The sequence below is a fragment of the Sturnus vulgaris genome, chromosome W (assembly GCF_052056855.1).
Source record: "Sturnus vulgaris isolate bStuVul1 chromosome W, bStuVul1.hap1, whole genome shotgun sequence".
NCBI lineage: Eukaryota > Metazoa > Chordata > Aves > Passeriformes > Sturnidae > Sturnus > Sturnus vulgaris.
Genome location: NC_142282.1, coordinates 35,361,143 through 35,388,796, shown reverse-complemented (window position 1 = coordinate 35,388,796; position 27,654 = coordinate 35,361,143). Strand labels below are relative to the sequence as shown.

Below are 27,654 nucleotides of genomic sequence, written 5' to 3'. Positions count from 1 at the left end.
CATAGAGGGCATTTATAGTCTGTAACAAATGGGCGGATGCTAGCCAATTTTCCATCCGGCCCCTCAATTTGCACCATGCTTTTTGATATTTTTGCCAATTTTACTCCTCCTACACCTTGGATTCTGCCTGCCACAGGCTGAAGTTCCCAATGTGACGGCCACATCCTTTCGGGCATGATAGTCACATCAGCACCTGTGTCCAGTACCCCCTCCACATGGAGGTGATTTGATCCACGGGTTAGGTTGCATGCCAGAGAAGCTTTGTCCTCACCCACCACTTCTGCCCAGTAGACTTCAGGTGATTTTTCATCTGCTGGGACCTCCAATGGAACAGGAATGGCCTGGGCAAGGATTTGTCCCTCAACCAGGTAATATGGTGGTAGAGGACATCGTGCCAGGAGAATGAGGCCAGTTATGCTTCCCTTGATGGTCATGGGAGCTACCTCAATCTCTGGGGGTGTGTGTGCTGTGTCCCCGACAACAAAGTACTCACTGTCCAGTTTCATGTGTTTTAACGTCACGTCCTGTGTACTGTTAGGTAAGTCCACTGTAATGACTGTCCAATCAGGTGACCTGAAATGAAAACCTTTGGTAGTCACATGCCTAAAACGGCCTAGTGGCTTCCAAACCTTGTTAATTGAATATTTAATATTTTCATTGCCATGCATCCCCACACCCTCTGTCCCATCCTCCCCCTTTTTGTTTATTAAGAGAGAGTCTTTTGGGAGTTTGGAGCCCGCAGCAGTTATAGCCGAGCGCGCTATTGTGTTAATGGCAGGTACGCTCTTTAAAGCTAGTTTTTTTGTTTTTTGGTGTTCTTCTGTTTCTGGTTGTGTGGACGGTCACTGGCTGCTTGCACTGGAAGCAGAGGATGTGCTGCAGCTGCTCTGGTGACATTGGTTGCTTCTTGGCTTCTGGTGTTACAGTTGCCATGGTCTTTGGGTGTGCCAGTCCTGGATTTCTCTCGTGTCCACTGAGCAGTTCTGCTTTCCTGACGCAGGTTTCTATCATCTGTGCTAAGCTAGGTGCTGGCTCTAGGGGAAGGCGAAGAATAACCCTGCGGCAGGTAGGTAGCCTGCGCCACCTTTCCTCCCAAGAGCACAGCTGGGCCGGCGAAATGCCACCAGTGAGACCTCCCCGCTGAGCTCCGGGAACCCACCGTCTGCGAAAGGAGGCTTCCACTCACCTTTTTTTACTTGCAGGCAGAGGCGTCTGTCTAACTGTAGTGTTTCTACATCCAGAACCAACCTCCCTGGGCTTCTGACAGGCTCCCGGTTCATGCTTAAAAGCCTTCAAACTGCACAAAATGCAGCTAAAAGAAATTTAAGCTAGTTGATCAGCCCCAAGGCTTCTCGAATCCCGAAAATAGGAGTCACAGTCGGACGTGGGGTGCTCTGTAGAGACCATCCAAGTTGGGGCGCCAACTGAGGCTTTTTCTCGGCCCTAAAAATGGGGTCTTCACCTTTTCCTCGAGTCTAGATCAGGCGTTAGGACGAAGCCTCCTGGGCCCTTGCCTCATGGACCTAAATAAAATAACAAAAGAGGCTCTTTTCCCTGATGAAGTTGCAGGGTTTATTTCTCCTGGGTAGCAAGGAAAAGAGGGAGAAAGAGAGGGAGAAAAAGACAGAGGGCAGGGGGCACAGATTTTTTTTGGGCCTGAAAAGGCGGGCGGGGAGAAATTGGATCCCAGCCAGCCCTGTATGGCCAGGAGGGGAGAGGGACCAAGCTACAGGGCATAGCAGGGGTCACAGAATGTACCATTTACAATGCACCTAGGAAATGCAACACAGTGCTTCAGCTTGCTCCTTTCGACTGCTAGGGTCATGTCGGAAGGCAAGCGAGAGGCAGCCACCTTCCTCTCCTAGTAGCCTGTAAGGTGCTGCACACAAGCACGGTACTTTTGCAGCTTCGATCACCGCCCTCGCCCACACCTGGTGCCGCTTTCACTCCACGGCTGCCAGAAGTTGCTGAAGCAGCGCCACACAGCCAGCAGTGTGCCGGCAGCCAAGAGCTCGAGAACGCTGCTTCTGCCCAAGCCCGCCTAGGGCTTGCACCTTTGTTCTCAGAGCTCCGTGCAACAGTCTGCCTCTCTCGCAGTTCGAATGGAAATCGAAAGCTTTTCGCCTACGCCTTTCAAAGAGATCTGTTGCCAGGACGAGAAGGTCTTGTGGCCGGAGCTCTCCCCCACCGCGAGGAAGCTACTATTAGCACCGCATTGCAGGGGCACTTCTCGCTCCTTGACTACGTGCTCAGGGCTCTCCAAATTCGCTGCTAGCTCCATGGTCCTTCTCAGCTGCAAGTAGCAGCGCTCACAGTACATAGAGCTTCGCATGGACCGAAGACTTGGAGGGACATATCACACACGAAAATGTGCCATGGCAGAGACGTTCTACACTGAGTAGAGACAGAGACAGACAGAGAGTTCTACACTGCCCCTTCTTGTCGGCCATCTTGTGCACCTGCTGCCTCTGCTGAGACGAATCGTTCCTTGAATTACCAGTGAGAGCGCCTCTCCAGGCACATTGCACTGAGTGACAGCTCCCTAGGGACATTTGGATGTAAAACTTTTTCCACCTACAAAAATGCACGGGTAAGTCCTAAAAGTTTTGGTTTTATTAAGGATAGTTACGTCCAAGTATTGCTCTTCTAAACACCCTTGGTTTCAGTCTGGAATTAACTGCTGCTTTCTGTCTTTTTGCCTAGTGGCAATCTAATTCTAAGGTAACTAGATGTGTTGGAAATCCATAAATTACATCTTAGGTTCAGTGGGATAATTGGCTCGGAAGACAATGGAATTGAGAATTTGGAAAGAATCCAAAGTGAGCTGATGCCACCATCCGAGATTCCCTTGGGTTCCAAATCCTTTCATTTGTGTTTTTGTGGGCTTTTTTGAAGGCGTGTATCGTTGAATCCATGATTTAGCTGTGGTGAGACCTGCTCCGCTGTAAAAGCATTATTTTCTCAGTGAGCATGGACAACAGTTACAGTGTTGTCTTTAAATATTCCCTGCACTCCACTTATGGTGGCAAAAGCAGTGCCTTGACTGTAATCATAAAAGTGATTACAGTCTGATTGCTTTGACATCATGTAGGAAGCTTCCTCCATCTGCTGTGGTCAGCATTAAGTAACAGATTTCTCAGTTTCTAGGAAGAGTCTAGCAAACAATCACCTTGCTCCTTCTCTTGCATTTATTCATCACTGCTATGCTGCTATACAGACAGATAGTCTGTTTATGATTCAACAATTCAATGGGACATCAAGTAAATAGCAAAGCAAAACTAACTACCGAAAGCACTATAAGGGCCAGAGATTAGCTTGGTTCAAAACAGGTATTCTCCTAGCATTGTTTACAAACAAGTCAGCATTTGAAACAGAAGGCGCAATGTAGTTTGTGCCTTGTTTTGGGCATGCCCGGAAGAAGGACATTCTGATTTCACATATGGGAAAAGAAATGTTGATATTTGAATGAGATTCTTCATACCCCAGAAAAAGTTGCTTTGAAAGGTTGTGGAAGTCCTGTTAGGAAACATGGCTTTACAAGTCCTTTCCACCAGGAGACAACAGCTGCAGAACATCTGGGTGTGCCAGTGTTGAGAGCACCAGCAAAGATCAAAGTGGAGAAGTTGGTGAACAATGGCAGTGGCCTAGGGGAGAGCAAATGGGGTGCTGGCTGTGGGACCAGGGGAGTCCTGACTGATTTAGGAGGTGTGTGATGGTCTGTGCCAGCAAGCGGAGCAGTGCTGTGGCCTTGGGACACTGCGAATACTGGAATTCAGTGTGGTCACTGGGCAGGCTGAGTGTCTGAGCTGCTGGAGGGACCCAGTTTGCCCACATGTAAACATCCAGTCTCACTCTTGCCAGCCACAGAAAGGAGCAGGATGTGGCTGCTGGCGATGCCTGTCATGTATATGTAGTGTATATGTGTGCTCTCTCAAGCTGCTGGGAACACTTCTTCTTTGTGACTGCTTGGGCTGAGGGAGAGAAAGCAGTGGTAGTTTCTGAGGTTTCGAGTTTGCTCGAGTTTCTCAGGCTGTTTCTGGAGCCACCCAGAGTTCTCTTCCTTGAAGCATTTCAATTCCTGGTAATTTTCAAAATTCAAACAGACACAGCCCTAAGCTAGTTGATCTGACTTCAGAGCTATTCTTACGCTGAGCTGTTGTATGATCTGATCTCCTGAGATGCCTTCCATCTCAGTTTATGACCTGGTTCTTGTGAAAAGTAGGATCTTTTAGCCTGGAGAAGAGAGGTTTCTGGAGAGACAGTATGGTGGCCTTTGAATATGTAAAGAGGGTATAAGACAAATGGAGAAAGACTTTTTAGGAAGGTTTGCAGAGACAGGACAAGGGGCCATGCTTTCAAACTGAGACTAGGTTTAGATTGGCTAAAAGGACAACTTTTCTACACTGAAGCTGGTGAGACACTCAAACGGGTGTTCCAGAGAAGTTGTGGATGCCCCATCATTAAGAGTGCTCCTTATCAGTTTGGCTAGTCTTGAGCAATTTGATCTACTGTAAGATCTGCCTGGCAAGGAAGTTGGACTAGATGATCTTTAATCACAGACTGTTGTACGATTCCATGAAAGACAAAATGCAATAAAGTTCATATTTCAGATTTTGGTGCAGACATTATTTATTATTTCTCACTTTATGCATCATTGCAATCACTAGATTTCCTCTTTGAGTAAACTGCCCTTAAGTATCACTTTGCTCCCCACCTGGCTTTTTTTTTTTCAATGACACATTTTCACTGGTTCATTTTGGGCCTTTGCTGCTTGAAGTCCAGCAGCCTCCTTGTCTGAGCATTATGGAGCTTTCTTTACAGCTTCATCACTATGCAGAAAGCCATAAATTACTGTGTTCCATCTCACATACCATCAAGTATCACACTAATATTCCCTCTGCTGAATAGCTGGTTGGCTTACATAGACCAGCCAAATACCAGGAAATCCAGATGGCAGCAAGAATCTTGTAGACTACTCAAGCTGTTCATTGAAATTCTGGAAAAGTCCCGTGAGGTATCACATTCTCTTGAAAGAAGTGTATATCATCTCGGACATTCTAGAATGGGCTACTAATATTGTCATGAGTTTCTGGCTAGACTTTTTAGTATGCAAATTCAAATTCAAATAATCTAAAATGATAGAACTTAAAGAATTTTTTTTTCCCAGAATCAAAGTATGATGGAGTTACATAGGGAGAATCTTAATCTTAGTTATTCTATTCCATCTCACATCACTGCTGGGGGCAGGGAGAAGGGAGTATCTTTGGGGGACAGTGGCTTCCGGTGTAGTCAGTAAGCTGGGCAGAGGAGCCATCAGGTATTGTCTGTTGTTGGGGGGGAATCCATGTGAACTCTTCCTTTCTTATTCCCTGCCTCTAGTATTGTTGCTAAAATTGTTTTTCTCATCCAAGTGACAAAATCAGCACACTTAATGAGGGATGAAAAGGATCAGCGACCTCAGAAGAGAAGGAAGAAGAAGCAGAGCCTGCTGTCCTCCAGAAGAAATAAACACTACCAGCCAACTTTGCATCATCTGTGAACTTCCTGGGCATGTACTCTATCCCCTTGTCCAGATCACTGATAAAGATATTAAACAGGACTGGGCCCAAGACTGAACATTGGGGACCAACTGGATAAACTCTATTTCCCACCACTCTGTGGGCCTGGCCATCACCCAGTTTGTCAGCAAGCAAACAGCCCACCCACCCAAACCATAAGCAGACAGTTTCTTCAGGAGAATGATGTGAGACTCATTGCAAAAAGGATCAGGGAGATGCCTAGGAAGAGTCTCAGGTGAATCCAGGAGAGTATAGTGGAGGACTATTCAGTTTTCCAATCAATTTGCTTAAAAAACTCTCTAAAACCGTAATAAAAAGACAAACAAACAAACAAACAAAAAAAAAAAGTAGACCAAACAAACACACAAAAACCCCCAACCAATAATCCCCAAAGAGACAAAAAAAGGCCACAAAAAAACCCACCCAAAACTGAAAAAAACCCCCAAACCCAACACATGAAAAAATCAGGGTGAAGGTTTTTACTAACTTTAAAAATAAGAAAACAAAACAAAACAAAAAACCCAGAAAGTCACATTTCTAAAGGTGCTGTCCCAGCCTCTTCTCTCAGCAGGGAGGACATCCTGAAGTGGAGCCAGTTGGAAGAAAGCGGGACAGGGCAGCACCCGGGCCATTGTCACAGGACGGCCCTGTGGCTGCCCCATTGCCAAAACCTGGACACATCAATCAAACACAGGTATGCACATGTGCTTAGACACAGCAAAAATATATTTGTCTGAAAAGAACACTGGTCCATTTATATCACTGGAAAGAGCATAATGCCTCGTCTCAGCTTTCTTTTCAGTCATTACAAATGTTTCGAAAATATAGGAGCGCAGAAAATGGAAACATCCAAGATCAACATGAGGACCAATAACAAAGATTCCATTTTTCAAAGTGCATTGGGAATCCTCTGCAGAAATTGACTCAGAGCTCTAAGATTTACAAAAAAGACCAAGACTATTGGTGTCAATACAACACAGTGTCTGGAGGCTTCAGCTGGTTGCCTTGATTTCTCAAATATGATGGAGGAAGCACCTTAGCAACTACAGCTGCCAGTTTTCTCAGGGCCCTGACATGCCTCTGGGTGGGTCGCATGGTCTTGCATGCTCAGGTTCCTCAAGTGGTCTGAAAGCTGACCTGCTACTATGGCTTAGAATCAAGTCCACCAGTCCAATAACCTGAGAGATGTGGAAATAGTGACTGGCAGTAAAAATTGAGACCAACACTTGTTGAGTACCTCAGCCTTCTCCTTGTCTGTTGTCACTAGTCCTGTCTGGCTTATGGGGGTGGGGGGGCGAATAGGGAAGTTGTGATAGGTTTCTTTTCATCTTCCTTTTCCCACTGAAATACCCGTAGGTGCCTTTATTATTCTTATTTTTGGCATGCTTTTCCAAATTCAGCTTCAACTGAGCCTTAGCTATACTGATCCCGTCCTCACACACTCATGTGTTACCACTGTATTTTTCCCATGATTTGTCTAGCTGTGTAAGTCAGGAGTTTCTCTGAATCCTTCAGGGAGAGATCAGAATGCAGGGATTGAGTTGAATCCTTTGAATGGATTGAAGTATATTAGGCCTCTTACTTATAAGGCAGAGGTGTAGACTTAAGCTATAACATAAGTGAAGGAACATAGGTATGTAAATGGAATAAATTTTAAGTGCTTTTAGTGAGCAAAAGGTCTTAGATGACAAAGAAGTAGAATATGTTCCAGTGAAGGTTGAAAAACATGCTAGTGTTTTCTTAGAGGCTCCAAGAATTTAGCTTTAGACATAATAGAGTTAAGAAAATTGCTGACATTTTTCAGTTAGAACAAGATAGGCCATGAACGTAATTTATACGTAGCTTGGCGTGTTAAGAAATTAGAATTCTAATAGGTTAAGAAGTAGTGGTCCGAGTGTGGTCTGATTCTTCTTCTTAGTTTGCTTGTAAGTTTCTATAAAAGAAGAGGCTTGGATAGAGACATTGTTTTAGCCATTGCTTTTATGGCACAGCTTTTGCTCTGCTTTTGTTTTCGCCGCTGAAATCAAGACCCGAGAAGAAGATAGGAGCTGCCCGGCTCCTCCGGCCCTGCTGGGACCACGGGGAGCTTCTGCTTCTGTTTGGGACTTTGAGCTAGAACCTGGAATGGACTTTGTTAGCTTTGACTCTGCATTTGAGACTTATGTGCTTCTGCAATAAATAACTTTACAGCTACTATTAGATGCTTTGCTTTTTACATAAAAGAAGAAGTAGCCTGAGAGCGTGGGTGCACAAGAGGCACCCGGAGGTCCCCAGAAACCTCACACACCACGTTACAGGCTACTAGGAGAGGAAGGTGGCTGCCTCTCGCTTGCCTTTCCAAGCGCACTTAGCAGTCAAAAGGAGAAAGATGAAGCACTGCTGCTTGTGCTGCTCCTTGGTTCCCTTGCAGCCCGCTGTGGAATCATTGGCGGTCACTTCTAGGCGCCGAATTGCAGACAGCACCACGGTAAATGCCGTGGAGAAGGGAAATACAGAGTGCAGCGAGGAGCTGGACGTGGCTTACGTGCAATAAATAGAAGGTGAACCTAGGCACTGCCTCTTGAATCTGGCCCTCTCTACTCTGGTAGCAACTTTTGCAAGTCGGCAAAGGGAGCTGCGAGTATGTAGAATGGAGAGCAGTGAGACGCCGTGTGTTCTACACCCTTTCAGGGCTGCTGACAGAGGGCTACTTTAAGAACGCCTTCTTCTTCCTCGCGTCCTCCTCACTTCTCTCTAGCAGCATGGAGAACACCACAGTGAATGTGTGAGAAAGGGCACTACCCCTGTTTTTGGTCTGGCCTGCTTCTGCTGCGCCCTTAGCTGCACACCAGAACAAAGGCATTTCTTACCCACTAGGTAAAAAAGGTGTCAGTGTAGCCTCAGTATTGTCAAGTGCCTAGGCATTAAGTGGAGAGACCACGCATGAGGGAGTCTTTAGAGGTTCCCTCCCCCATGGCGCTGGTATATTCTCATTCTCGTGCTAAACTGAAAAGTCCGGGCATGGCAATTCTGGCCTGCCTTGTGCAAAGATGAGCACAAATGTGGGGCTATGATCCTCTGTTCCAGACGTATGCTTCCGGGTGTGCAGGCCGCCATGAGGCCGCAGCTGCTGCCTCCGAGGACACTGTGGACTGTGGATGAGGCTGGGCTGGGCCCCCGCCCCCCGTTGGTCTCACTACGGCAGGAATGGCGTCCGAGAGGCATCGCCTGAGGGCCCCATGGGGGGCGGGGAGAGAGCCGGGAGTGACCCCGAGCGACACCGGAAGCGATATCCGTAGGGCCCGGAACACCTGCGGTGGTGTCGAGTTTCAGGGGTAGGAGGCTGCTTAGCTGCTTTGAAAGCTGTAGCTCCTCTGCTCTAGGACAGACTGGGAAAGCTGTGGGTGTCCAATCTGGAGAACAGAAGGCTCCAGGGAGACCTTCGAGCCCCTTGCAGTGCCTGCTGGGGCTCCAAGATAGCTGGGGAGGGACTTTGGAAAAGGGTCTGGACTCGCAGGACAAGGGGGAATAGCTTCAAACTGCCAGAGGGCTGGGGTAGATGGGATATTGGAAAGGAATTCTTCCTTGTGTGGGTGCTGAGGCCTGGCACATGTTGCTCAAAGAGGCTGTGTGGGAGCCCCATGGCAGGAAGTGTCCAGGGCCAGGCTGGAGCGGACATGGAGCAACCTGGACTAGTGGAAAAGTGTCCCTGCCCATGTCAGGATGTGGGAAGAAGATAATCTATCTCTAAGGTCGCTTCCAGTCCAACCCATTCTGGGATTCTAGGATTCATGGAAGGCCCTTTTCCAAGTGAAGTGTTGTATCTCTTGGCTCCCAGCTTGTAGTTGCCAGTTCTTCTGGAAGCAGGCCTGGCCAAGCAGCTGTGATGAGCCATGGCTTCTCAATAGGACGACTGTGATATATTTGCAGAGAGGAAGGCTGCAGACAGATCTTCAAGGCCCAGGTAAAACAAGCAAAGGATGGAATAAAAGCCAAAGTTTGGTTGTGTTAGTCAGTTTGCTGGCTGTTGAAATGGCCCCAGGTCATTTTCAACATTTCTAATTTAGATTTGTTTATGTAAAAAATGAATGTGTTACCTCCAGCGTGGGCTCTCCAATGCATCTCCATGTGCTCCCATCTCTTTGTTGTATATCAGGTTCTATTAACTGAAGACAGAATCATAACACAGTAGTAAAACATTTAGAGGTGTAGTTAGCCAGCTTCAGGAGTTTTCAACTCTGCTGTTGACTTTTCTGGTAACTGTAAGCAAGGCAACACAATCCACTTACTCCACTTTTCCTCTCTGACGAAAAGATGATCTTTTTCTTTTTTTTTTCTCAGTTTGAAAATAGCCTCGATTGAAGAGAGTTATGCATGTGGCATGTAGGATTCATTATTTTACCTTTCTCTTCTGCTGTCTTCCACGTACTAGTATATTTAAATTTTTTTTGTTGCTTTTCTCCATTCAATAAGTTTGAAAGAATTCTAATTGTTGAGATGATGGTTCTTTGAAGGCTCACTTAGCCCACCTTTTGGGTGAAGGAAAGAAGAAGACAAGGTCCTCTAAGAAGAGTAAAAAGCATACTTTAAAGAGACATTCAGAGATGTCTGCTGATGCCATGCAATTACCATGTAATCAGCAGAAATGTGTTGAAAAAACACCCATGAGTGACTTCACAAGAAAGCCACACTCAAGGCAGGTAAAGAACAGAAGCATAAAACCCCAAAGGAATGAAATGGACAGATTTTCATTGGGAATGAGCAACTCCTGAATTCTTGGTTCTAGAACTAGGGGCTTGTAATAAATAGACTGTCTCCTTGCCAAACGTAAATTTGGTGTAATGAACTGCTCACTGCCCGTTGAAGTGCAGGGCTACTAGACTAATATTTGCCATGGCAGGCATATTGTATGGCGTTCCGGTTAAAAAGAAACTGGTTTTGCTCATAGCAATCTAGATATGTACCCAGTCTGACACCTATTTTTTAGGCTATATTTCCAAGTAAATGGCTTCCGTGATGATGCAGTAAGTTTATGTCATGAACAGGAATGAAGTGATTGCATGCATCCTTTTTTACCCTAAGCCAGCTGCTGAATAATGAGACAGAGACTCTCACTGACGCCAAGGAGTGCCCAAGCTTTTGGGAAAAGCACTGGGCAGATAAAGCCTATTTCCACATTTCTTGCTAGCGTCTCCTTCAAAGTTCATGGGTTTTTCATCTTTTAGACCTGTTCAAGATGTCTTTGAAGTTTACATGTACTAAATGTAGCAGGTATTGCTTTCATGCCGTCCTAATAGATTTGAAGTTGGGATCTACTGAGGCTTCAATGTCTCAGAAGAAGCAACGTTGATTCTTTGAATTCTATTCTTGAACGTGAGAATGATACTTATGTAGTTAATGAATTAATTAAATCGAATTCACTTGAATGGAAAAATTGTCTTGTTCATGTAGATTTTAACTTGGGAAATTGATATTTGAGTTCTTCTTTTCATTGTTGTTGCTTTTCTGTATTCTTTGATTGCACAGATAGCAGATGCACTGACCAAGTATTCTGTGAAACTGGAGGAAATGTCCTTCCTCTTGGCAGCTGATGTTCACAAGCTCAGTAACGCTAAGGCTATGGTAAATGTTTTACCTGGGGCAAGATAGCAGTCTGAATATTCCTAGAATGTCTTCCTTTCCCCAAATGAAATTCATTTTTTCTGCCTATCAATCACTGAAATATAGAAGAAATTTCTACTTGGCAGGGTATTGGTTACCATTTGTGTTCTTTTCTCCCCTCATTTTCTGTAGAAGAGACAATTTTTTGTTTGTTTTTGCATGTTGTATGCTGCTTCTACTTTTGGTTTTATTTTTTAATACACAGAATGTAAAGAGAGCACTGCTGGATAATGAGAGGGCAACTGCCAAGCTACTCTTGAATCGAAGGAAATCAGAGCTTGAGAAAGAAAAATGGCATCAACTGAAATGGCAAGGAAGAGTCAAGGACTGGAAGCTCATGCAAAAGAAGTGTGTAGTTCAGAGTTTCCGGTCAGAAATTTGGCAGTCTTCTTTTGGACAATGGGCAACACAAAGTGGCTTGTGTTCACTTTTGGTTTCTATCAAAGTAATACTTGTTGCGTTCCCTAGATACATTGTAAATGGTACATTCCGTGACCCCTGCTGTACCCTGTATCTTGGTCCCTCTCCCCTCCTGGCCACACAGAGCTGGCTGGGATCCAATTTCTCCCCGCCCCCCCTTTCCAGACCCTAGAAAAGGTCAGGACCCGCTGACCTCGCTCTCTTATCCCGTTCTCTCTTTTTTCCCCCCTCTCTTTTCCCGCATCTCTTTTTCCCCAGATCTCTTATCCCGCTCTTTCTTTTTTCCCCCTTTTTCTCTTCCCCCGTTCTTTCCCCCCCCCCCACGCTTTTACCCTGTTCTTCCCCCTCTTTTCTCTCTCTTCCCCCGCTCTTTTCCCTTCCCTTTTCACTCACTACCCACGAGAAATAAACCTGTAACTTTATTAGGGGAAAGAGCCTCTTTTGATATCTTATTTACGTCTCTGTGGCTAGGGCCCAGGGGAATATCACTCCAAGACCTGAGCAAGACCGGTGGAGGGTGAAAGACTCTGTATAGGCCGGGAAAAAGCTGTTACAAATACTTGATCATTTTTTCTTTCTACGTGATATCACTTACGACATCGCATATATCATGTGATTCCATTCTGCATATCTACTTTCCATCCTGCAGGGAATTTATGGCAAGTGAAGAAATACAGAATCCCCCAACTGTGAATATGGAAATGGAAAAGTTGATAAAGGAGCAGTTGGTACTCAGTGAACAGAGACTGAAGGTTTTGCAATATATCGGGTATGGCAAAAGAGGGTGTAGCATAAAGGAAAACAATTGTTCCTGGAGTTAATGAAGGACTTGGCTACAAAATGCACTTTGCTTCCCGTCAATGTGTGATTGCTAAATGGAGCAGGAAGGCACGATCTACATCTATTTCTGTACAGCTCTTTTGAATGGAGAAAATGCATTCTTGATTTTCAGTGCCCCATCTCCACTTAATAGGTGGCAATCAGGCTCTAAAAATGGAGGAATGCAGAAGTAAATCTTGAAACATAGTAGAAATGGGCAAAGATGGGTGGAGAGCTAGAAGTTGGTGCTGTTGTCAAGGCATTTTTTCTCCATGGCGTGGGATTTTATTTGTGTAATAAATTAAGAGAGGAGTCTGGATAGAAATCGAACATTGCTACGTTTGAATATCCATCCTGAACACAAGACACATTGGTGTGGGTGCAATGCATTACGATCTTTACAGGGAGGTTTTTTACAGTGGATGTAGGAACAAGGTAGATGACAGTTAGTTCCTTATCGGGCATTAAACAGTTGGCCTTGGACAACAACAATCTCAGGTTTATTTTCATTGCCAAGATGGCTGTAAATAAAAGAAAGCCCAGTAGTATGGATATTCAGATTCATAATTTTATATTTGAAGTACTGACTGGTTTGTATTTTAGGATACCTGACTCGTGTTTCCTACTTTGATAGCACCTTGGTGCCTGCAACACGTGCCAAATCTGATGGAAGCGAATGGTGCAGAACTCTGGAGAATTGAAACGAAAGTCTAGGTAGGTCCGGAAATCCTTAGAACAGTCTGGAATTCAAGCAATATTTTCTTTTCTCCCGGGGAACGATGAGGCAGACAGTTGCTTTGAGAGTGCATGTTTGCTCTATTCTTTGTTCCGTGTGTTCCCACATCCCTTCTCAGTTGCTTGGAGGTGGCAGTAAGAGCCAAAGAAGCTGCCTGTGGCATGGCTTTCCTTTGGCCAGTACGAACATCTGGGCATGGTGAGTTCTAGAAGGAACTGGCTTGGTTAGAATGAATCTGGGGGAAATCAAAAGTTAATTCTGACATGGAACCCTTCTCAATCATACAAAAATACTCCTTTTTAACTCTTGCAGAAGAAGAGGGGAAGTATGAGAAGAAGAGGGGTGTCTTGGAGATACTTCCTTTCTCTGTGTCCTTGCAGCATGCCTTCCCTCTCTGTGTCTGCCTTCTCTTGCTCCAGAGCACATCCTGTTGGGATGTTTGTAGCCTGTATGGCAGCAAAGAAGTTGGTAGCGATTGTAAGGCCCTTGCTACTTTGAAGCATAATGATTATGTGCTGTGTATGAAAATGTCTTGATTTCTTTGGCTGGTAGTGTCTGGTGTCTGTGGGCAAAGCTCTGTAGGCATTGCTGGGATCTGTTCTGTGTGCTGAGATTCAGCACCTGGCCTCTGTCATGTTGCCATGTCACACTGCACTATGAAAGATGGGAATTTTGGCTGTGGTCACTTCCATAGCATTCAGACAGCCCTAATGTGGAGTGCGTGGAGAAAATGAGCATCCAGTATGAGCTGGTCGAGGGCAAATGTCAGGAGAAAGGGCAGATGTGCAAGTTGAGTGCCACAGCTTTTGGCTGTGATAGCCGTGGTCCAATGTGTCATTCGAGTACAATGCGTCTGAGGATGCACCAAACATTGAGATAACGAGTGGAATTCCTTTTCAACCTCTGCCTTACTCTGTTCAAAAATACGCCATCCATTTGGTTTCACAGTAGTAGATGGTATTTGTACTTGAAATGTGGAAAAGTTGTTTTATAGTCAACTTAAAAGGTAGAGCATCTTTGAACATTGGTTGTACTACTTAGGCCTTGTTTTAATGCGGTTGTGTGAAGGTATGGAAAAAGAGTGCTTTTCACTTCATGTAAGAATATAGAATAATGTCCCTAGTGAACAAGGTTAAGGCAAATAATGCCCACGGTTTAGGAATGGGACAAAGGAAGACTGCTATCATTCAAAAACCATAGCACATCAGTATTAATGTGCATACCATCACATCCATTCCTTATTCAGAAGGTTAAAGTAGCAGGGCAGATTCTTGGATCACCGGAATCAGGATTTGGTCTGCACCATCATCTCTTCACTCATATATTTGGTCTCATTCAAAGTTCTAGGAACTCAGACGTTTAAGATAGCCAAGCACTTGCAACTTTAAAAACCATCTAAAAATTGGTACAATACTGCTCTCCTTCCTGAAGATCTTAGCAGCAGCTCTGAAGCCATAGAGGAAGCAGCACTGTTCACACACCCAGGAGGTCTTTCCTACCTGCTCGATGAGAGGCACATTAGAAGAGCAGTAAGAACCTGAGGGGCAGATGCACATACCTTCACACACCTGGCAGTGGGACTGTTGTTAGAGCTAGAGTTTGATACTCTTCCTAATAATTTGAGCCGTTAAAACAAAGCCAGAGGTAACAGACCAAGTGAAAATACAATGCCAGGTTGCGGAAAGAGAATGTTACCTATCTGAACACCCACATAAATTCCCCATCATTCTCTTTGTTTAGGAGACCAAGCCAATGTCCGTATAAATGAAAACAAGTGTGAATATTGATTTTTCTTGAATCAAGACTCAGCTTTATGTCCAAGTCAAAGGCCAATAAACCAGAAAGGCTCCGCTGAGCACAGTGCAGAACTAACATGGAAGACAGTAATTTGACCTCTTATGTAAGCAGTGTTTGCTGGGGCCTTCATGCTGGAAAACAGGAATCAATAACATGCACTCAATACGAATGCAAAGAGCAGAGTCTTTATTTTTAACAAAGAGATGATTTTTATACGTTTTCAGTGGTTTCTTAGAGTTTGTTACACAGAGTACAATTGGTTACACAAAAGACGTATATATGTTAATAGTAATTCTATTGGTTCATCTAAGATCTATCTTTCTACAGTCTAGTTATTGCGTAAGATACTCTTTGAAGTGGACATGGTATGTCAACTAAACAGGATCTTGCTTCCCCAGATGTCTTTTCCTTTGTTCTTGCTTATCTCAGCGTTAAAATTTATGATTTTGTTTTACTCCTATAGTCACGCCAAGGACACTGTAACCTTGAACAGGCCTTTAACATAACTAAGGTAGTTTTCTATAGACAGGCTGCAGAGCCAGAGCTCCTACTAGGCCGCCAGCATCTCCCCCTTTCTTTTCAAAAACAGCATTGGCAATACGTCGAATTTGAAAGGAAAAACACTGGATGATGCAAGGTCCCATACATAACACAATTACTACAATTAGTACAATAATAATTCCTATCTTAAGGATATCTTTTACCCATGCAGAAATCCCAAAAGACATTAACCCGTCATCAAGGGGGTTGTGATTGACAGTAATCTTCTTAGCGTGATCTTGAAGCCATTCTAGCTGCTTATGGATTGAATCACTATGATCGGACAAGTTAAAACAACACATTCCTTCAAAATCTTCACAGCCTTTACTTTGGGCCAACAAAAGGTAATCAATAGCTGCTCTGTTTTGAAGAATAGCTTGTCGGAGACTACTCATATCTTGAGCCATTTGGGACAGAACTTGTGTAGTGACATTGGCCTGTTTAGCTGTCCAGCACGCTAGGTATTCCTTGCCAGGCTCTATCTCCACAGATTAAATATAGACCTTGAGGTAGGGAAAGGGGCTTAGAAATGTCTAAGTAAATATGACCTGAACCCCACCCTTAGGGGGATGATCCACAATGTTCACTACTATTGTAAAACTTACGAGGGGTTAGCCAGACTTGTTTTTTAGATTCGTTAATGTTCCAACTAGTCTGCCCAAAATACACACATCCGGAGTGATTTGCTTTTCGGCTGTCTGGTAAATTTAACTCTTGAGGATCCCATGGCAGGGTTGTATTTAGAGATTTGATTATTTTTGCCAGGCAGTGACTGTTGTTTTTTACTTCTGAGCAATTGATAGGGGGGGCTATAGTGATTTCTTGTGGTTGTACCGGTGACCCAATGAGGCAAGTTTTAAATGGGTCAGTGGCTGCACTAAGATGTAAACAAAAATTTGTGTTACCAGTTTTGTTGGCCCAAGCGATCCAGAAGTTCTCTTGAGGGAGGGTGATTGATTGCGAAAAGCACTGGGTAAGAGTCAAACATAGTGTTAGTAGCTTAATTAGCATCATTATTGCTATGGATTTTGCAGGCAACAGTATATTGGCTAGATATAATAATAGTACACCAAGCAGTCTCAACTAGCTTTGTATAATTTAAAATATACCACGCATGCAATGTTAAATTCCTTTCTTCTATTGATTCAAATAGGCTTATAGCTTCACTAACAGTTAAGTCAGGCAGTTTTAACCACTTTCTAAGTGATTCTAAAGGTCTTACTGATTGGCGTTCCTGACATTCATTACATCCATAAAAGCAAGTATAAATATCACTGGAGTTATACTCCCTTTTACAATTTCCACATAAGAAAGTTCCTAATTTCCATACTACACAACCGCAACGAGGAAATAATACTTCTTGTATTCTAGACCTAAGATATTTCTGTACTAGTCTACGCAAATCAATCACATCTGGAAAGTCTGGGATATTAGGGTGTGTTCTTATTGGTTCCTTGAGAATAATGATTAGGATCGGGATGAGATCTTGCACTCTATTAGTCCACCGTTGAATTTGGCTCCGTGTCTTCTCCAGTTTCCTCAATCTTTGATATCCAAGGCTTGACCCACTTGGCTAGGATCCAATTAGGTTTAGCACCTGTTAATACACAAGCATAACCCCGTCCCCATGTCAATAATTGGTGGGGACCAGTCCATTGTTGTGATTGGGGTTCCCATACAGATACTTGTATCTTATGAACAGTCAAAGATTCATCCTTGCAAAAATGCAGTGTAATGGGCAACATTTGGGTTTTTAGCTCAGGGCGTTCCATCCACATTTTCCAATTGTGGACATACAATGTTTTTGCTACGATTTCTTGTGGAGAGAGGGTGACATTCCCCTCCCTTTGTAAAGCAGAGAAAAGGCATTTAAGGTCTTGATGTTTGCGTTCTACAATAGCTTGCCCAGTACTATTGTGAGGTACTCCTGTGACATGGGTAATGTTCCATCTAAGTAGGAACTCAAGTGAAGTAGAATTAACATAATTAGGACCGTTATCTGTTTTTATTTGTTGTGGGACACCAAGCACTGCAAAAGCTTCTAACCAGTGTCTGCAGGTTGCCTTACTTTTGGCGTTTATCATAGGCGTTGCCCATACTAGTCTGCTACAGGTATCAACAGTGACATGTACATGTTTAAAGCGTCCAAATGATGGCACGATTGTGACATCTGATTGAAACAATGTTCTAGGGTGGAGACCACGAGGGTTCACTCCTTGTAACTGGATTGGGGGTAGTTTTGCCCAATCAGGACAACATGCTATGATACCTCGTGCCTCTCGTTTTGTTAGATGGAATTCCTTCTGTAGGCTTAATGCTGACTGGTGAAAAAAGGCATGAGAGGCAACGGCAAGGTCAAAATTACTGAGTCCAATGGCTGGTGAGGATACGATTTGGTCAATTTTGGCGTTTCCTTCTGATAAAAACCCTGGTAGATTGAGACGGCTGCGGATATGTGTTGAGAAAAAGGCATGGTGCCTGATATTAATTACATTTACTAGAAGAACGAGTTCATGATAAATTAAGGAGTTTGAGATTCGACCTATTAATGCGTCCTCAATTCTCTCCAAGATAGAGGCAACATACAAGGAATTGCTAACGAGATTAATTTCTTGAAAGTCAAAGTGTTGAAAAGCTAAGGTTACAGCCTTGAGTTCAAGTAATTGTACTGATCCTTCCGGATGTTGGTAAACTACGACATCCCAGTTGCCATTTTTCCATATTGCATATCCGAACCTTTTCGTCCTTCCACTGGCATCAGTAAAAACAGTGATCGCATTGGGAATTGGCTTAGAGTTTCGCAATGTTTGACCTTTTAGTGGGAGGTTAGTGGAAAACAAGGCATGTGACGGATAATGATTATCAAGTTCTAAGCCAATAGTGGCTGTAGCGAATGTATACGATAGTGATTGCCATTCAGTGCAAAGAGACAAATTATTTATGGGCACATAAAGAGAAGATGCATCAACTCCAAAAACAGTATGCACTCATTGGCGTGCTTTCAGAATTAAGGATCCTAAATGATCAATACGTCTTGTAACAGAGGAAGTGGGGCTACATGCTAAAAGCACCCATTCCAATAAGAAGAAAGTCTTGAATGATTCCTGCCCAATTATAGCAATTTGTTCAGCAGGGTAGTTAATGATATAAAGGTTTATTGGTATGGTAGGATCAAACCTAAAAGCAGTTGTACAATGCAACTTTTTAGCAATTATTTGCAGTGCTTGTTTCCCTTCTTGGGTTAATTCCCTTTTTGATGTGTTATGTTGTTTAATGTTAATTTTCCTTCTGTGTTGATGGTTCATCCCAGTTTCTTTCCCCTAAGTTAAGTGTATAATGGTTTTTCCCTTTCCCGCCCTTGTCCTAGTCAGTCATCCTAAACCCCTCCCCTTTATCTGGAACCTTCCCTGTCCCTCACCCTAAACCCTGCCCCACGGGATGTCAATCCTTTGTAGCCCCTCCCTTTGTTTTAGAAGTTTCTGTGTCAAGCATTCCCTTTTGTATTCATGATTGGTTATATTGTATGTATCCCCACCCTCGGTTTGCCTTATTGGCTCAATGTACCCCTTTCCCCACATTCTGTACCTCCCCCCGTTAACCGTTATTGGCCAGAGTTTTGTGCCATCCCCTTGCTCCTCCCCCGTACTTAAGCCGGTGTAGAACCCATTCTAACTGCCTTTTGCGGTTCCCCCTCCCAACCTCCGGACTTGTTACCTTTTCCTTCAATAAATCCCTTCCCCCAGAACCGTAAAAGGTCTCTCCTGTGACTCTTTATCCCTCCCTGACGACTCGTGCAGGCGTAGCTGTTGCTACACCCCTGCTGGGGCTCCCGGAGTGGTGCCGGGGAGGGGCCACTCACTGACGTAGGCTTCCCTGAGCTAGCCGGTAGCCCAGGTGAGGTGGGCAGCAGGTGGAAGAAACGTCACCTTTTATCATTAATGTCCTTTGAACCATGTAACAATTTTCTTAAAGGATCCAAGTCTTGATTTGAAATACCTGCCCATGCACGTATGCTTTGAATGTCTCCTAGAAGCTTTTGCACATCATTGACTGTTTCAATATTTGCATGTAAAGTTACCTTTTGAGGCACAAAGCGAGCTTGTGTTATTTTAAAGCACAAGTAAGACCAAGGGTCGGAGAATTGCACCTTTTTTTCTGCCACTTTCAATCCCCACTTTTCTAATTCTAGCAATAATTCCTTTTGTTTTAAGTGGGGTAATGGAAATTCACTTGCAACTAAAATGTCATCCATATAATGATATGTTAGAAAATTTGGATTATTAAGTCTCCATTGATGTAAGGCTTGGTCTACAAACCATTGACAAATTGTAGGACTATTTTTTATACCTTGAGGGAGTACCACCCACTCATATCTTTTCATAGGTGCACTGTGATTAATGGAGGGTACACTAAATGCAAATCGTTTGGTATCTTCAGGGTGCAACAGAATGCTAAAAAAGCAATCTTTGATATCAATAATAAACAGGTGATAGTTTTTTGGTAAACCAGCTGGCGATGGCAAACCTGGTTGCAGAATTCCTAAAGAGTGCATTTGATTATTGACTGCCCTTAAGTCATGTAAAAATCTCCATTTTCCTGACTTTTTTTGTATAACAAAAACGGGGGTATTCCAGGGACTCATAGAAGGTTGTAAATGACCAAAGGCTAATTGTTCTTGTACTAATGAATGGAGATGCTCTAATTTATCTTTTGTGATGGGCCACTGAGCCACCCATACCGGTTGGTCAGATTTCCATGTTAGTTGTATAGTGGGTCGAGCACCTATCGGTTCAGTGGCCGCTCCTGAAAATGTTGGTTGGTTAAAATGACATTCCATTGACTAAGCGTGTCTCTACCAAGGATCCAAAGAGGAGTGTCTAGTACATAAGGTTTTACTACAGCCTTGTTTCCCTCTTTATCAGTAATTTCTACGAATTCCTGACTTTGTAAAGTACGGGTGGTTCCAGCAACTCCTAAGATTTGCTCATTTAAGAGTGTAGTGGGCCACTGCTGAGGCCAAGCAATTAGTGGTATTATGGTGACATCTGACCCAGTGTCTAGCAGCATTGAATGTTCAAGCATTTCAGAATCATCGATATTATCAGAATACAATTTTACGGTTACTTGCCGGGTTGATCTATCACTAGTCATGACTTGAGCAAAGGCAATTAAGGGTCCGGTACTACCAAAACCACCAGATCTTTGTGTATTAGTAGCTGTTGGAACCTGGGGAAGAAAAGGAACAAGTTGAGCAATTACACTACCTTGTGGAATGAACATTGGTGGGGAAAAGACTTTCACTACTATTCTGATAATACCACTATAATCAGCATCAATTACACCAGGTAAAACGAAAATGCTGTCTAAAGTGGCCGACGATCTCCCTAGCAATAATGCGGCCATACCGCCACCTAGTGGACCTTTGGTAGTACTATCGATGACGGTAACAGAATCATCAAAAATAGTCACGGAGTCTCTAGTTACCAAATCGACTCCAGCGCTCCTTTTTGTGGCGGGGAGCATGTTGTAGAGACAGCCATGGCTACTGAGGGGTTCTTTTTGTTCGCAGCGCCCCCCCCTTGCGGCTCATCTCGTTTCCCGCCAACGGTGTCCCATCCTTTTTAAATTTGGATCGGCATTCATTTGCCTTGTGGCCAAACTTTTCGCATCGGCGGCAAGTGCCGACAAATGATGTAGATGTGAGGTTCGTATTGTTATTTTGTTGTTGTTTTACCAAACTTGAAGGACAATGCTTTCTAATATGTCCGGTATGACCGCAATTATAGCAGGGATTGGGAGGGCCTTTGTCCCCCTTCCCTTGCTTGTGTGCTTGAGTAATGGCTGCAGCTAAAGCAGCAGCATGAATTCGAGCTTTGTCCTTTTCAATTTCTAAAGGGGCTCGTGAACATTGTTCAATCATTTGTATTATTGTCATACGAGCTGGTAATGCTGCTAATAATCGCTTGCAGGTGGCATTTGCATTTTGCATAGCTATTTCCTTTACTAAAGTACCTTTCATATCAGGAGGGACATCTGGTGCTACCTCTACTCCTTCTTTAATCCTGTCCACAAAAGACAAAAAGGATTCATCTTCCTTTTGCTGAATATGTAAATAAGGTTGTCCAGGCTTACCTACTTGGGGCAAGTTGTTAAAAGCTTCTAAAGCAGGAGACTTGCTTTGAGCTAAAATGCGAGCCCCTAACATTGCCTGTCTTTGTGGATCGATGAATTGACCATTTCCCATAAGCATATCTAGCGTGGCAAAGCGTAGAGGATCACCTTGCGGCAAATTGACATTATCTAATTGTTTAAGCTCCAATCTTTGTTGCCACTTTGCTAAAAATAACATATAACTAGTAGGTCCTAGTATAAGCTCAAACATAGCCTTAAGGTTGGCAGGGACCAGTTCTTGATATTTTAGCAATGCTTCTACTTGCCGCCTTACCAAGCGATTATCAACACCGTAGTCCATTACAGATTTTTGAACCCTTGCTATCATTTGCCAGTCTAAGGGCTGCCAAGCATTATTACCACCAGTTCCTCCCACCACCGGAGCTGAGACAAACTGAAAATCTCCCGTCAACTCAGCATTTGTTACCACTCCTTTCCACCTCTTATTCATGTCAAAAGAAGGGTCTTTGGGGATGGAAGTTTTGTCAGGACCTTTCCCTGAGCCTCCCAAGCCTCCCGAGCCTCCTTTGTTCCACCAACGCTGAAAAGAGTCATTAAAGGTAGTTAACAATCCCGTCCCTTCCTTTTCTGTAGAATGAGAAACATTTGTGTTTTCAATTTCGGAAAGCATTATTGGGGGTAAACCTTTAGATGTTAGAAATTGATTTGCAGTAGGCATATCCCACTCCCCCGCCTTAACCAAATTGATAATATTCTGTCGGCGTTGAGATGTAGAAGTATTTGGTGCAGAAAAAGAATTTTCCTCTAAATTTTTGAGGCCAGAGAGAATGGTGTTATGGGCCTTTTTATATGCTTCCCGAATCGTTTTACTTTTGGAACCTTTATCAAGCCGCTTCATTTCACCTAACAGTTCAAGCATGCTTTTGCAGTGTGGACTGTAAATCATCCTTGTCCATTTCTGTTTCTTCGGGAAGAGGCACAGTCGCTGGGTCGAAAGTGGGAGGTGAGGGCAGATGTAACACGGGGTCAGTATTAGTGGGATTAGCGGGCACTACGCTCATTGTTACTGGGGGTGCCGTAGGTACCGAGGGCGCAGAGGGTGCCGTAGGTTCCGGGGGTGCAAAGGAAGTCACATTATGAACATCGGTAGGGTCCCAGGGTGGTATTAAATCATCATAGGGGCCACGGGCAGCAGGGGCTGACACCTACGCGGGTGGGACAGTAGCAGACTCTTGGGTGAGTTTACCAGCAACGGCAGTGACCATGGTCTGTGCTGTGAGTTCCAGCTCAATTTCAGCACCCATTTGTTCAATTAACATGCGCAGCTGCCGGTACGTAGGAGCTAAGGATTTTACCTCCTTATTCCCAGCTTGTATAGCTTCCCACAAATCTGCCCCGACTTCTTGCCAAGTACTCTCTTTAAAAACATCGGTAGAGTCTTTTAAAAAAACACGATGTTTAGCCCAATACAGTAAATTCACGAGCGAAGACCGATCAACAGTCTCTCCTTACTTTTGGGCAAGTTTCATTAAGGCATCAACAGTAGCCTTCTCGATAGCTGATACCATGTTTCCCATCCCGCAAATTTTTTACAGCCGTCTAAGGCTCCCACTCACCGGTCGACAGTGGCCACTCGCGCCTCTCTCGGACGCCCAGTCGCAACCGCTGCGGGAAGTCAACGTTCTCCTAGGCGGCACGGACAAAGACCCTCCACATAAAAGTCCGTCTGTTAAGCAGTCTGGCCCCTTCGGATCATCACGTGGGGGTCACCAAGATGCTGGGGTTTTCATGCCACAGAACAGGAATCAATAACACGCACTCAATATGAATGCAAAGAGCAGAGTCTTTATTTTTAACAAAGAGATGATTTTTATACGTTTTCAGTGGTTACTTAGAGTTTCTTACAAAGAGTACCATTGGTTACACAAAAGGCGTATATATGTTAATAGTAATTCTATTGGTTCATCTAAGATCTATCTTTCTACAGACTAGTTATTGAGTAAGATACTCTTTGAAGTGGACATGGTATGTCAACTAAACAGGATCTTGCTTCCCCAGATGTCTTTTCCTTTGTTCTTGCTTATCTCAACGTTAAAATTTATGATTTTGTTTTTCTCCTATAGTCACACCAAAGACACGGGAACCTTGAACAGACCTTTAACATAACTAAGGTAGTTTTCTATAGACAGGCTGCAGACCCAGAGCTCCTACTAGGCCGCCAAGAGTGTTGGAATGGTTCCCCATCCAAAAGGAAGGATGTCAAATGCTTCTTTGGAAAGATTTTAACTTCTGTGCATTTCTTTCTTTGTAACGAACTAATCTGTAACAAGCCAGGACATGATTCTGTTCAGTAGAAACAGATCAATGGCAACATTTAGCCTAAAGGTTTTATGAGATTGATCAGGAAGTTCGATTTAGATTTAAAGGCACTGTAGTCATATTTAATTTTATTTCTCTCCGTACTTGAGTCTCTTAAACAGGGACCTTCAATTGGACAGGAAAGGGACACTGAAGCAAATTGTAATGGAAGACGTAATGGCTTACCCAGAAGCATTTTGTGGGAATTGATTTCTTCTAGGTATCCATCAGCCAGCATTTTGGTGTGAAGGAAATCTTCAAACAGGTAAAACAAAAATTCCCGTTGGTTTAAAACCTGACTGCTATATTAATTTTTCACTTTTGAGAAAATTTTCATGACCTTTAAAATTCAGACTATATCAAGTATTGTTTCAGCCATTGAAGAAAGTGCTTTTGATAGAGATAGGAGAGGGAAACCAAAACATTTCTCAGAGCCACACTTTCAACTCTGTCCTTGTTACAAACGGCACTTGAGCAAATTCATTTGCCTTTGGAACAGAAAACGACAAGGTAACAGGTTTATCATTACGGATTGGAGTGTTCCAGGTTCTTTAGATAGTAAGTGATCTATTCAAGATGATCTCTTACTGAAATAGATCCCTTTTGAGAAGGGATGTGGATTTCTTAGAAGAAAGCAAATCCCTATGTTAAAACGGTGTGGTGGGTGTTTTTTGTTGTTGTTTTGCTTCTAGAACTTGCAAGGCACAATCGACTTCATAGTTCGAGATCCAAATAAGACCACGACATTCCAAACAGGTGTTTCTTTTTGGTTGTTTTTCAATCGGTATATCTTTGGATTGCAACCAGTAGAACTGTGCTTGAACTGGAAAGAAGTAGCAGAGGTTTCAGAAGTGGAACATACGGTGGAACAGGAAGCTGAGAGCATTGTGCAAGGAGAGGAAAGAGGGGAAAATGGTAAGAGTTTCCTGAATCGGAAGGGACCCCTAGGGATCGTCAAAGTCCAACTCCGGGCCCTGCACAGACACTCCAACAGTCCCACCCTCTGCATCCCTGAGAACATTGGCCAAACGCTCCTGAATCTCTGGCAGCCTTGGGGCTGTGCCCATTGCCTGGAAAACCTATTCAGTGCCTGACCAGCCTCTGAGGAAAAAACCTTTCCCTGATAGCCAGCCTAATCGTCCCCTGACACAGCTCCTGGCATTCCCTTGGCTCCTGTCCCTGGCTGCAGAGAGCAGAGAGCAAAGCTGTCCCTGTGCTACCCTTGAGATGAGCTGAGAGGTCCCAAGTGAGGTGTGAGCTCAGTGTCCTTTCTGCAGCTGAACCAAATGCCCTCAGCCACTCTTTGTATGGCTTCCCCTCCAGCCTCTTCACTATCTCTGTGTCCCTCCTTTGGACATTTCTCCAATAGCCTGAGGTCTTTCTGACGTTGTGGCATCCAAAATTGCCCCCAGGGCTTGAAGAGAGCGCAGTCCCAGCCCAGAGCAGAGCAGGACACTCACCTCTCTCGAGCCAGCGGTGCCACAAGATAGGGACAGTTGTCAAAAATCAGCTGGAGAAACAAATCTAACAGAGAAACAGGTGATCTTGGCACAGGAAATGGAAGAAGCAGAGGAAGAAGAAGATGAGGAGAGGATTCCTTGTAAAAGTGAAGAAAATGAGCATGCAGAACAGGGACTAAGCATTATGCAGGCAAGTGAGCAAGAGAATAAGTTTGAAAGTGAAGGCAGTTTTGTCCAAAAGAAGGCGGAATTGGAAGTCTTTTTGCTGAGAACGAATAGAAAGTTTTTTTCCGTTTAGTTTGTATACGAAGCGCACAGGGCTCTAGATCCTTTTGTGGGAAAATGGAGTGTGTAAAGTTGCCAATCATTTTGGAGCGAATTTGGTGGTTTTTGGGGTCCCAGGAGAATGCTGGGTTGAATTCTGGGGACTTGGTGGTTCCCAGGTGAATTGGGGGGGGGGGGGATTTAGGGAGATCCAGGTGAGTTTTAGGGGTCCCAGTTTGATTTTGGGGGAGAATTTGTGGAATTTTGGGGGATCCCGGGTAGCGAGGTTTGGGGGTGTGTTGGTATGAATGTAAAACCAGTGCGAGACTCCAAGTCAGTAATATGATTTTATAAGGGAAAAGAGAAAAAATAAAATACATGCAGTAATATAAAATAAAAACCACCAACAAAGTTAGAAATACAACCTGACACCCTGTCAGTCAGGGTGTTGGTAGCAGTCCGTATAAATGGTGGCTGCAGTCCTCCTGGTGGACAGATGTGGTTCAGTTGAAGCAGTGCTCCTGTAGAAGGTGCAGTTTTCCTGCAAAGATCCAGTGATGATGTGGAAAAAAGTCCGACTTTCCTCAGGGATCGAGTGGAAAGGACTGCCTTGGTGTTCCAAATCTCAGTTTTTATCTAGGTAGGAAATGTTTGGCTCCTCCCCCTGGCTGGAGCATCTCCCAATGGGATGATGTAATCTTATCACTCACACAATAGGACTTAATGGCCCATTAACAGAATATATCTTCTGGAGGAAGGATGGGTTGTGAAAAGATAACAGTGATCATCCCCCTGATCTTATCAGATGGCACATCAGCAGAGGCTATCTCCCATAGAGATAAGGATCACCACCCCTCCCACATTTTAACAGATGGTGATAGAATACACATTTTTGCATTATACCCCAGGACATAATCCACCCCTTATTCTATTACCATCTACATCATACCCAAACCAATACCCTGTTACAGATATATAATACAAAATGAAACCTTATATACAGTTCTCACTAAAAATTAGGTCTCCTTGCAGTACACAACGCGTTTCCCCATCTTTCTGCATTACCCACCAAGTGCAAGCAGGTCCTTGAGCAAAAACAGTCCCACGGATTGGTTTGCCTTTGCCTGTGGTGGGATTAATCCAAACAGTCTTTCCTAAAGTACCTTTCATGTGTGCCACAGGGACCTTCTCCCCATCCACTGTGTGCAGGGGTTCAGAGTGGGCAGGACCAGATCGATTGATGGACCCTCGGGTGTTAACCATCCAGGTGGCTTTGGCCAAGTTCATTTCCCTATTTCTGAAGGTTCCACCACCTAGTGCTTTCAAAGTAGTCTTAAGGAGTCCATTAGTCCGTTCAACTGTCCCAGCAGCTGGCGCGTGGTAAGGGATATGATATATCCTTTCAATACCATGTTCTTTGGCCCAGGTGTTGATAAGGCCGTTCTTGAAATGGGTTCCGTTGTCTGATTCAATTCTCTCAGGGGTACCATGCCTCCAAAGGACTTGTTTTTCTAGGCCCAAGATGGTGTTCCGGGCAGTGGCATGAGGCACAGGGTAGGTTTCTAACCATCCTGCAGTTGCTTCCACCGTGGTTAGTACGTAGCGCTTGCCCAGGTGGGTTTGGAGAAGGGTGATGTAGTCAATTTTCCAGGCTTCCCCATACCTGTACTTTGACCATCGTCCACAGTACCACAGCGGCTTCACCCGCTTGCCCTGTTTGATTGCGGCACAGGTCTCGCAGTCGTGGATGACCTGTGAGGTGCTGTCCATGGTAAGGTCCACCCCTCGGTCAGGGGCCCATCGGTATGTTGCATCTCTCCCCTGATGACCAGAGGCATCATGGGCCCAATGAGCTAGGAATGATTCTCCCTTGTGCTGCCAGTCTAGATCTACATGTGATACTTTCACTTTGGCAGCTCGGTCCACCTGC

At 44.2% G+C, this 27,654-nt stretch overlaps 1 protein-coding gene across 1 annotated transcript; it reads right to left on the bottom strand.

Annotated features, from left to right (window-relative positions):
• Nucleotides 1-21,052: 21,052 nt before the first annotated feature.
• On the bottom strand, nucleotides 21,053-27,402 carry LOC148220110 (endogenous retrovirus group K member 8 Gag polyprotein-like). The gene is made up of 3 exons (XM_088155754.1): nucleotides 27,388-27,402; nucleotides 23,259-23,328; nucleotides 21,053-22,206 (listed from the first exon to the last, which is right to left on the bottom strand). Exons 1-3 carry the CDS (start codon nucleotides 27,400-27,402, stop codon nucleotides 21,053-21,055), a joined length of 1,239 nt encoding a protein of 412 aa, XP_088011880.1.
• Nucleotides 27,403-27,654: the final 252 nt, after the last annotated feature.